We start from the raw sequence: 12,070 nt of genomic DNA, 5'->3' as shown, positions 1-12,070 counted from the left end.
CAAATCTTACTTTTTTAACGTTACCCATCATATACACGATTTTTAAATGTAATATCACAAAAAAAATTATCGAAAACGAACCTGAATTACCTATTTTTTGAGTTTCAAAAAACGCTAATGGAGGATGAGAGGAAGAAACTTGTACGATGAAGAAGGAGACATGTGGGTCAGGAGAAATCTGATTGGTTAAGGTTGTTTTGTAGGCCATGTAGGTTATTGAATTATGGTTGGTTTATTTAATTGGAAAATAAATGAAAGGCTAGTTTGGGGAGTGCAAGGATAAAAGGATAGGAAGAATAGAGAGGGGGCAGTAAGAATTCATTTAAGGGGGGGGGGGTATGGGGTATGGAGTTAATCTCCACTTAACTTCGACCTGAAGAAGCATTACTCTTCAAACCAACAAAAAAAAATAAAGGTTGAAAGGGAAGAGAGGGTGGTCTTCCCTCGTTTTCCACTTTCTACCATCGATTACAACAGATCTTGCCTAATCGAATCAATCAAGGAGACGACGCTGACTAATAATATAGCGAAGTCGAATATTCGAGCTGGTTGATCGGGGTGAATCCAAATGGTACGATCGGGTAGTTTAAACGGCGATTCGTCGGCTAGTCATCGGCGGACGCCGTCTCGAACGGTGACGTTGGGTCATATACAGCCTCAGGCTCCGTCTTGTCGTACCGTCTACTGCAATGATCGAGATTCCAACATGCCCGTCCGCTTCAAGGTATTGTACTGAATCGATTACAGTCAAATTGTGTGTTTCTGACGAATGTGTTGTTTCAGGGTAATTCGATTTCGACAACAAAGTATAATGTTTTCACCTTTCTGCCCAAGGGTCTGTTTGAACAGGTAAATAAATATTCATGGTGTTTCTTTGGTTATTTTTGTCTCTCATCTCATGCACTTATGATGATTCTACACTAGTATGAATCTACCCTGTGAAGTTAGGAACGGAGTCCTAATTCATGTTACAATGTACTTTGTAGACACTAAGTACACCTCCAGTCCTTCAACATGGCCTTTTTTTTTTTGTTATTTGTTGTAATCTTAGTTATAATGTGTTTCCTGACAGTTTAGGCGCATAGCAAACATATACTTTCTTGGAATTTCGTGTCTATCAATGACACCTATAAGGTATGTTAACTTTGACGATTTTCTGAAGCTTTCTTTATGTTTATTCCATATTCTCTATCCATAGAATTCTCTTATTTTGGTTGGATGAAACCTTAAGGATTAATTATGCAGTTATTAACTAGATAGATTGTTTGTCCTGCAGTCCTGTCAGTCCAATAACAAATGTAGCTCCGCTGTCAATGGTGCTTCTCGTCTCTCTTATTAAAGAAGCTTTCGAAGACTGGGTAAGGGATACTCGTTTGTTCTTTTTTTTTTTTTTTTTTAAATTGTAGAAATATTCCTTTTCTCCTTTGCTTTAGAGTAGAATAATTTCAGCGCTAAAATACTCTGTTAAGCTAGTCTCAAGACCCACCTGTGTCTCAACTTCTAGATCCTTCTATGGATAATTTGGTGCAGAAACGGTTTCAAAATGATATGTCCATAAATAATAGCACAGTGGAGATCTTACAAGACCAACAGTGGGTACCTATTCCTTGGCGAAAGCTACAAGTTGGAGATATTGTCAAGGTTTGTAATTTCTTATTCTAACATGATTGGATGAATTTCTCTTTGGTTACCCGTTTTATTTATTGCTGTGCGTTGCAGTGGGTTGTTGGCACACATGTTTAATTGTTTGTACTGCCTGCATTATAGTTATTCTGGTAGGGTTCAGTTACCTCCTGTGATTTATGTGTATCATTGTGCTGCTTTCCTCGGTGTCATACAGTTTAAATGTGTATTACTGTTTTGTTCTCCTTTATAAGCGAGTTAATATTTATCAAACATCAGCTTTGTTCTTCTGGAAAGGACTCTGTGTATAGGAGATTTGTTTGTGTTGACTACAGTTCGGGATCTAATTTAGAGCTTCATTCGATAGTCTTGTTATCTTTGAATTAAGATCCATAATTGTTAAATAAGATTCTTGATTTTGCAGATAAAACAAGATGCCTTTTTTCCAGCAGATATTCTTTTCCTGTCCAGCACTAATCCTGATGGTATCTGCTATGTTGAGGTGCTTCTTCTTTGACACTTCCCCTTTCCAGAAATTAGTGCCTTCTTTTCTCCAGAACAAAAGCTGTTATTTAAAATCTTCTCTTACCTAGTGTGCCATTCAATTGCGTATTTATTGTCAGTGCAGACTGCAAATCTAGATGGAGAAACAAATTTAAAAATAAGAAAAGCCCTTGAAAGGACATGGGATTACTTGGTACCAGAGAAAGCTTCTGAGTTTAAAGGTTAGCCTATTTCTTTGATTGGATTCATGCAAAAAAAATTTCGTAGACAGAGTCGGAGGTGAACTGGTTTCCTAATAAAGTTAGTGGGTTCAGGCGATTTGGTATTGGTTGTACAGCTACTTGTTAATTTTATTATCACACATTGGATCACATCCTGATGTACGGATCGAAACATCACCAGAACTAATGGCAGCAAAGTCTTATATAGCAGTCCGTTTTTTTTTTCATATGTTTAGTGCTTGTCTGGTAGAATTTTCCTATAAATGCTTTGCGGAAAGAGTTGTTATGGCTTATTTCTGACTCTGATGATACATGTTCTTGTCTCTTATCCAATTTTCTTCTCTAATTATATTATACATGTAGACCTAATTTTTTTATTGCAACTACTGCCCATCATTTTATCTTTTTTTTTCTTTTTTGTCTCAGCAAGATAGGGTTGGAACTGTTTTAGACATGTCTTCACTTTCTCCATCATCTGTGTCTTTTGCAATGTAGGTGAAATTCAGTGTGAGCAGCCGAACAATTCTCTGTATACTTTCACGGGGAATCTTGTAGTACAAAAGCAGACGTTGCCTCTCTCTCCCGACCAGCTTTTGTTGCGTGTATGATTAACTGTTTCTGCCGTTGGCTTCTTTTTCCCCCTTTGTGTGTTATCTTTGCAATTTTATGATTTGGTCATTCATATTGTTTTCTTATCATGGATCAAGTTTACTTATGAGATATCTTTTTTTTTTTTTTTACTTATGAGATATCTTGATTTCATGGAACTTTATATCTTTGGCCTTTAAATTTTACTGAATACATTTCCATGCATCTAGCGAAGAGCTTTATACCCTTAAATTTAATAATATTCTGAGACTTGTGAATCTACATTTTCAGGGATGCAGTCTTAGAAACACAGAATACATAGTTGGAGCTGTTGTTTTTACTGGCCATGAGACGAAGGTAAGCTGTTGTGAAGCTTTTTTTATGAGAAACCCGCTTACAAACATTTCTTTCTAGCTTACAGGATTCTTGTATCCTGAAACCATATTCAAAATAAAAGAAGATTGCAAAGACTTACTCTGGTTTTTACTTCGTTGTATAGTTGCTACGCATAGTCTGATGTTGTTATATGGTGAATTCAAACTATGTAGGTGATGATGAATGCGATGAATGCTCCATCTAAAAGAAGTACGCTGGAAAAGAAGCTTGACAAACTCATTATTACAATATTTTGTGTCCTTCTCACAATGTGTCTAATTGGAGCAATAGGCTGGTATGGTTTCTCGTTGATCTTGTCATTATCAAGTCCTGTTTCGATTGTTGAACCATGTTTTGTTGCGATACAGTTAGCTATATTATTATTTTGCAGTTCAATTGTGACGGATCGTGAGGACCTATACTTGGGCCTTCAGAAGTCAGATTGGGAATACCATAACAGACTCGCGGTAATAGTTTTTTTTAGTTGAAGTTGATTCCGTCTATTTCTGATTTACTCGTTTTTACCATATTGCTTCTATTTGCTTCCGCAGATAGGGTTTTTCACCTTTTTCACTCTAATCACTCTGTTCTCATCAATTATACCAATCTCCCTTTATGTTTCCATAGAGGTACGTTGTTCCTAGTATCCTATTTTTACGATCCGCTTTACAATTACTGGAATTCTGAGTGGTTTCCGTCTTCTCTCCTTAAATGAAAAACCCAGATGATCAAGTTTATCCAGTCGACTCAGTTTATCAACCGAGATCTCAATATGTATCATGCTGAAACAAATACCCCTGCCTCGGCCAGGACTTCCAATTTAAACGAGGAGCTTGGACAGGTAGCTATCAGGCCATGCCGCATATTGCTACTATGTTCTGTTGCTTGTAATTGAACCGTCTCTAGAATATTATTTAAATATATACTTTGATACTCTTCTAAGTGCTTTTACATTTACTATGTTATTTTTCAGGTGGAATACATATTTTCTGATAAAACTGGAACGCTGACAAGAAATTTGATGGAGTTCTTTAAATGTTCTATTGGCGGAATAAGTTATGGATGTGGTGTCACTGAAATAGAAAGAGGAATAGCTCAGCGGAATGGCCTAAAAGTACACGAGGTATTATTTCTTTTCAGATGGGGAAGTTGCCTAGTGCATTATGGTGCAATGGAAGAATGTCTGATTTGTATCTCAACAAATATACTCAGGAAGAAAGGTCGACTGGTGCAATAAGAGAAAAGGGATTTAATTTTGATGATCCAAGGCTAATGCGGGGAGCTTGGCGAAATGAGCCTGATCCTGATCTTTGCAAGGTGCCTTACTTTAATTTCTTAGATAATTTTCTCACAATATGTTTTAAGGATTGTAATAGTTAAGAGATGATGGGGTTATAAGGATAATCTAGAACATGAGTTCTTCTTCCCTGCATGGAAACGTTACGATAGGTGTTGACGTGTCAACTTGTAAGGTGATAGGGTTATTTTGCTTAATTTTGTATCTGATAGGTGTTGAGATGTGAAGTTGTAAGGTAATAACTCGAAAGGGTTTTTCGTTTGGCTTCAACGTTCAACCACTGCCTGTATTCTAGGTCTTTGTTCTGGGAGCCTTATACTAAAAACTACAGAATGATTCTGATTAAAGCATCTAAAAGTATTATAACGACATTTTTTTGTACCATTAATCAGAACCATTCTGTAGTTTTTAGTACAAGGCTCCCAAAACAAAGGCCTAGAATACAGGCATTATAAGTTCCTTATTATAAGGACAATTTTTTGTAGTTTTGAGAAGTTCCTTAGTTCGGGCTCCAGATTTCTACTGCGTCTATTTCTGGGCATGCGAACATGCAGATGCTAATTTAACAATAAGATATTTGTACTTTTGATATTTGTAGGAACTTTTTAGATGCCTAGCCATCTGTCACACAGTCCTTCCTGAAGGTGATGAGTCCCCTGAGAAGATCGTATATCAAGCTGCATCTCCAGATGAAGCGGCCCTAGTTACTGCCGCCAAGAATTTTGGTTTCTTCTTTTACAGGTAATTCTGATTGCATTTCATTTTCCAAAGACAAGTTGAAATCGCATGCGATCTGAGAAGATAAATTTTCAACTAGTTAACTTTCCCCATGATTTCCCTTGTTTCAAATTTTAGATTTTTTTTTCCATAGGTTTGTTTATTTCTCAAGTCTCTGTTAGTTTGTTTGAGACTAGTTTGTTGTATCTTCAGGCGTACTCCAACTACGGTGTATGTTCGCGAGTCTCATGTGGAGAAGATGGGAAAGATTCAAGATGTGGCCTATGAGATCCTTAACGTTCTTGAGTTCAACAGGTCTTTTTTTTTAGCACGAGTTCAACAGGTCTATAAGACAGTGAAATGTTTTTTTATTTCCTCTTTGCCGTGTTTTATTCATCCTTTTGAAATTTACACAATGCATAACAGTACAAGGAAGCGCCAGTCTGTTGTATGTCGTTACCCGGATGGAAGGCTTGTACTCTACTGTAAGGTAATAGCTCTATAAGTAATTAGGTCTCTGTGTATTTCAGTGTCAAATTTTGATCATTGCTTGGAACATTGTCCACAGGGTGCAGATAACGTAATCTTTGAGAGATTGGCTGATGGTATGGACGATGTTAGGAAAGTTACAAGAGAATATCTGGAACATTTTGGATCTTCTGGATTGCGTACCCTTTGCTTGGCCTATAGAGATTTAGACCCGGAAACTTATAATAGTTGGAATGAAAAATTCATCCAGGCAAAATCTGCATTACGAGACCGTGAGAAGAAGTTAGATGAGGTATTTGGTTTTTTCTTACCTAGTTTCTTATTATGCAGCATAATTTATGCTAGAGGCAGCATTCTCATGACTCCCGAGAAAACGACTTTCTAAGAAAATTGTAAAGGTTAACAAGAAAGAGCAACAAACTTGGTTGTATGACAGGGATGAAAAATGATTTTATGATTACGTACTTCAGTAGTGAGAGTGATTAGATCCTTAGAGTACAGTTTTTGAGTCGCCAGGAAATAGTTTTATCATAGCTGATGAATTTGCGGTGTCTTGATCCATGAAGGTAGCAGAACTCATCGAGAAGGATCTTACCCTCATCGGATCAACTGCAATAGAAGACAAACTTCAGGAAGGGGTTCCTAACTGCATTGAGACTTTATCAAGAGCTGGAATTAAGATCTGGGTGTTAACAGGGGACAAAATGGAAACGGCTATTAATATTGCATATGGTAGGGTGTGACACAACTTTTGCTCTTGGATCTTATTTTTTTCTTCTGCCACTTAAATATCTGCTCTTCGTTTCTGTTATATTACAGCATGCAACTTGATCAACAATGATATGAAACAATTTATCATCAGTTCTGAAACGGATGCAATCAGGGAAGCTGAAGAAAGGGTAATTATTTTACTTTTGAGTAGCTTGTCTTGCGATCATTTTAGCTCTTTTTTTTTGTTCATAAATCTTTTTTGATATTAGGGTGATCAAGTTGAGATTGCTCGTGTTATCAAAGAAGAAGTAAAGAAGGAGCTGAGAAAGAGCCTTGAAGAAGCTCAACTCTATATGCATACCGTAGCTGGACCAAAATTGGCTCTCGTTATTGATGGAAAGTGTTTAATGTATGCATTAGACCCGAGCTTACGCGTAACGCTGCTCAGCTTGAGCTTGAACTGCACGTCAGTTGTATGCTGTCGTGTTTCTCCGTTACAGAAAGCACAGGTAAGGTTTAGATGACTATTTCAAAATAAATTCTTGCAGGTTTGGCCTTTAAAGAGAGCTTATATACTATTTTGTTTTGGGGCTTTGATTTGGAAATTGGTAAATGGGTTTGAATTTCCGGCACTTAATTCATGTCCAGTGAGTAATTTGGTCATATATGTTCTTTGAACCGGCGTCTAAATTTTACTATATGCGGTCTAATTTTAGGTGACAAGCTTAGTGAGAAAAGGCGCAAAAAAGATTACTCTTAGTATTGGTGATGGTGCCAACGATGTAAGCATGATTCAAGCAGCTCATGTTGGTATAGGAATAAGTGGGATGGAGGGAATGCAAGCTGTGATGGCTAGTGATTTTGCCATCGCTCAGTTCAGATTTCTTACTGATTTGCTTCTTGTTCATGGACGGTGGTCATATCTTAGAATCTGCAAGGTTGAGTTCATCTTTTGCCGCATAACATGCTTTTAACTTTTTGAAACTTCTAATGATCTTTTACTTGGCAGGTGGTCATGTATTTCTTCTACAAGAATCTTACCTTCACTTTGACTCAGTTTTGGTTTACATTTCGAACTGGATTTTCTGGTCAAAGGTTCTACGATGATTGGTTCCAGTCATTGTATAACGTCTTTTTCACTGCTCTTCCTGTCATTGTCCTTGGGCTGTTTGAGAAGGTACCAGCTTTTCTCGATCTCATTAAAACATTCGCATACCCATCTTAAATTACTTATTTTCATTTTTTGGATTTGAGAACTAATTTCTGTATTGTGCTCTTGTTTTAGGATGTGAGTGCGTCCCTTTCGAAGAGATACCCAGAACTGTATAGGGAGGGAATACGTAACTCATTTTTCAAATGGAGAGTCGTAGCAGTATGGGCTACTTCTGCTGTGTATCAGTCTCTCGTCTGCTATCTCTTCGTGACCACCTCTTCTTTTGGCGCTATAAATTCATCAGGCAAAATATTTGGTCTCTGGGATGTTAGCACATTGGTTTTCACATGTCTGGTGATTGCTGTGAACGTGCGCATTCTTTTGATGAGCAATTCCATTACAAGATGGCATTATATCACAGTTGGTGGGAGCATTCTTGCGTGGCTTGTTTTTGCTTTCGTATACTGTGGGATTACGACATCACGTGATAGAAATGTAACACCAGTCTACTACTTTCCTTTGAGTATATCTTTTGTTGTGTTATGTTTTTTGTTTGTTTATAACTTGCAAATCTCATTTTCTCTGCAGGAAAATGTCTACTTTGTCATATTTGTCCTGATGAGTACATTCTATTTCTACTTCACATTGCTGCTTGTTCCCGCTGTCTCTCTTCTAGGCGATTTCATCTACCAAGGGTAATATTATCAGTTTCAGTGTGGCTATCTCGTGTAAAATCACTGAAATAGAGCGTACACAGGATGTTTTTTCTAATGATTATGACATGAGAGAATCTATATGCTTTTACTGATGCAGGGTTGAGAGATGGTTCTACCCGTATGATTATCAGATCGTTCAAGAAATTCATAGGCACGAGTCCGATGCAAGCAAAGCGGATCACCTGGAGATAGAGAACGAGCTCACACCTCAAGAAGCGAGAAGCTATGCGATATCCCAATTGCCACGGGAGCTCTCAAAGCACACTGGGTTTGCATTTGATTCACCAGGTTATGAATCTTTCTTTGCGTCCCAGTTAGGTGTATACGCGCCACAGAAGGCGTGGGATGTGGCGAGGAGAGCCAGTATGAGGTCACGCCCTAAAGTACCAAAGAAGTAGAACTGATATATACATATTACTGCTGATTGGGGAGTTTGTTTTTGTTAGGCCTTAGTTTTTTTTAAATATATGTAGAAATGAACCTCTTAAGGTGTTTTACTAATGATCGTTTTACGTTTGTGTTTTGCTTTAAACGCCAATTTTATAACTCCACTTACGAACTCAGTTGTGGAGAGGCAAGCATTAGGATACTTATTCCCCGTTTACATACATTTGATTTACGCCTTTGAGGTCATTTTTTCTCCTTTTTATTCTAAAAATCTATATATTTATTATTGTACACAATTTTTTCTAAAAATATTTCATTATTTTGGAGTACTCCCAAGCATGATGGAAAGCTACACAAGCATCTAAGTAAACTATTCTTACCAGGAATCTAAAATATCGAAGACCTCCAACTCTTCTTGTCATTCTCTGAAAGTTAAGAGTTCACAAGCATCTAAGTAAAGAGATGAGAGTAGAGTGAGGGACGGAAGACCTTAGACCATGTTTATCCCTATTACCCCATATGGGTTTCTAAATGGTTTTTTAATGAATTAGTTGCACTTTGATTGTACTTAAGGATCATAGTTAAGAAACTATTATAATGTGTGCTCCACTGGTAGTTTTTTAATAATTTTTTTTTAACAAAAAAGTTATATATTAAATAAAACATAGGAAAAAAGGAAATTTTAAACATAGATTCTAAATTTTTAAAATAACAAGGATTAATAAAATAAACGAGAATAATTTGAAAGAAACATTACGAACTCAGTTGTTGTCTTCATCACGGCCAAATTTACTCCACAAATGTTCAACCAAATCAGCTTTGAGCTGTTGATGCATTTGTCTATCACGAATTCTAGTTCGAACACCCATCATATTGGCGATATTTGAAGGGATATCTGTAGAATACGTGAGATCGACATGTGAAGTTTCGGTGTCTTCGTCTTGTTGGAACTCTGAAACATCAAAATGAGTGTATCCATCTCGTCCGTCTTCTACTATCATATTATGGAGTATAATACATGCTCGCATAATCTTCCCAATTTTTTCTTTATCCCAAAAAGTGATGGATTTTTAACAATGGCAAATCGAGCTTGCAAGACTCCAAAAGCACGCTCGACATCTTTTAGGACAGCTTCTTGATGTTGAACAAATAAAGTCGCTTTCGGACCTTGTGGCATTGGAATGGATTGGATAAAAGTTGCCCATTTTGGATAAATACCATCGGTGAGATAGTAAGCCAAATGATATTTTCTTCCGTTGACAGAGAAGGTAACTTGCGGAGCTTGACCTTTTATTATGTCATCAAAAACAGGTGAGCGATCAAGAACATTAATATCATTTAAGGTACCTGGAGGTCCAAAAAAATGCATGTCATATCCATAAATCATACGAAGCAACCGCCTCTAAAACGATTGTGGGTTTGGCCGAACCACGTGAATATTGACCTTTCCAAGCAGTGGGACAATTCTTCCACTCCCAATGCATACAATCGATGCTTCCTATCATCCCGGGAAATCCACGTTGCTCACCAATATAAAGTATACGTTGAAGATCAGCTGGTGTTGGTCTTCTTAGGTACTCATCGCCGAATAAATTTATTATTCCTACTATAAAGTGTTCCACACATAACCGAGTGGTTGTTGAACCAAGGCGGAGGTATTCGTCAACAGCATCGGCCGCAGAACCATATGCCAAGACACGAATGGCTGCTGTACACTTTTGAAGTGCAGAGAGACTAAGCCTTCCGAGAGCATCTTTCATTTCTCGAAAGTATTCAACTTCATTGGAGAGTCGATCAACAATACGCATGAACAATGACTTGTTCATTCTAAATCGTCGTTGGAAAATACTTGCAGGATATGTTGGAGTTTCACTGAAATAATCATACTATAAACGGAGATCACCTTCTTCACGATTTCTTTCGATATGAACTCGTTTTTTTCGGTTTTTTCTCTCGGGTTCTTGATAACCATAATTGATGGCTAAATTCTCGAATGTTTGATCAAAATATTCATCACAGCAAGCATTCACTAACCATTTCCTAAATGTAACAAGCATTCATCACAAGCATTGATTAACCTAACTACTTTCCGGCCAAAGCAATTACGAAAATATCTAGAAAATGGTTCCAAGTTTTGAGCTGTTACCTCAACGACAATCTGAAGTTGTGCTTCCTTGTCGAAGTATTGGATGTGTAAGCGTGTTCACAACACCCTCTACCCTGTCATAATTAGCAACACAATGAACTTAATTAACTTCAACACAACACAATGATCTTAATTAGATCACTTTCCCACACTTAATGTTATTTATATCCAGTGAAATTGAAAGCAGAAGGTGAGAAAGTTAATTAATTACTTGGGAAGTGATCTCCAAATTGTAGAGATCGTGAGCCAGAGCTGTTGTACCGACCGAGGCGACGCCGTGAAGACCCAGACACTCGTCGTCCGAATGGGTTTGCATCGTTCTTTGCCGGAGAAGACGAGAAGCAACGGAGGAGACTCCGTGATGAGCGAGACAGTCCTCGTCCTTGGAGGGTTTCGCTCCTTCTGACGGAAAAGACGAGACAAGACGGAGGAGATAATGAGAGAAGACGGACGATCAGTGGTGGGTTTCGATGCTTCTACTGACGGAGAAGACGAGATGAGACGGAGGAGACACCGTGAGGAGCGAGAGGTGGTGGAGGAGCGGTGGTGGGTTTCGATGTTTCTACTGACGGAGGATCGGTAGTGGAGGAGCGGTGGTGGGTTTCGATCCTTCCTATGTCACGGAGAAGACGACAAGAGGAGAACGAAGACGGAGGATCGGTGGTGGAGAAGCGGTGGTGGGTTTCGATCCTTCCTCTGTCACGGAGAAGACGACAAGACGAGAATGAAGCCGGAGGATTGGTGGTGGAGGAGCGGTGGTCGGTTTCGATCGAGATCAGTTTCGTTCAACAACAGAATCGATCGCGATCAGTTTCGCTCATTCGTCTCTGACAGAGAACACGAGAAGACTCGAAGACAGAGAAGAAAGAAAAGAAAATAGAGAAATAGTAACTTTCCCTACTTTGCCGACACGTGTGTCAAACACCCCTATTAAAACCGGTCACAAAATACCTCAATTAAGGATCGGTAATAACTCATTTCTTTTGTTTTGATTTAAATAAATCACTCATTATATTTAAAACCCTCATTAAGGATCAAGGATAAACATGCTCTTGGATCTTTGTTTAGGATCGTTGGAAAAACGTAGAACTTACTGACATAAGAGAGTCATGAATTAATAATGGAAAGAAGAAGCAAATAGTA

At 38.0% G+C, this 12,070-nt stretch overlaps 1 protein-coding gene across 2 annotated transcripts; it reads left to right on the top strand.

Moving 5' to 3' along the window:
- Window positions 1-355: 355 nt before the first annotated feature.
- LOC103862629 (phospholipid-transporting ATPase 3) lies at window positions 356-9,036 on the top strand. 2 transcript variants are annotated; one of them, XM_009140318.3, is made up of 27 exons: window positions 356-724; window positions 784-849; window positions 1,073-1,134; window positions 1,277-1,358; window positions 1,531-1,641; window positions 2,048-2,125; window positions 2,252-2,348; window positions 2,844-2,950; window positions 3,228-3,293; window positions 3,485-3,606; window positions 3,703-3,778; window positions 3,863-3,940; window positions 4,036-4,152; window positions 4,285-4,434; window positions 4,524-4,628; window positions 5,207-5,349; window positions 5,539-5,640; window positions 5,752-5,815; window positions 5,894-6,106; window positions 6,381-6,546; window positions 6,634-6,713; window positions 6,795-7,034; window positions 7,242-7,463; window positions 7,535-7,702; window positions 7,811-8,173; window positions 8,267-8,373; window positions 8,492-9,036. In XM_009140318.3, exons 1-27 carry the CDS (start codon window positions 569-571, stop codon window positions 8,790-8,792), a joined length of 3,642 nt encoding a protein of 1,213 aa, XP_009138566.2. In that variant the 5' UTR covers window positions 356-568; the 3' UTR covers window positions 8,793-9,036. The 2 variants fall into 2 exon arrangements, with proteins under 2 accessions (XP_009138566.2, XP_009138567.2); XM_009140319.3 differs by having other exon boundaries at window positions 369-724; window positions 1,078-1,134.
- Window positions 9,037-12,070: the final 3,034 nt, after the last annotated feature.

The sequence above is a fragment of the Brassica rapa genome, chromosome A03, assembly GCF_000309985.2.
Source record: "Brassica rapa cultivar Chiifu-401-42 chromosome A03, CAAS_Brap_v3.01, whole genome shotgun sequence".
Lineage (NCBI taxonomy): Eukaryota > Viridiplantae > Streptophyta > Magnoliopsida > Brassicales > Brassicaceae > Brassica > Brassica rapa.
This window is presented reverse-complemented; position numbering and strand designations above follow the sequence as displayed.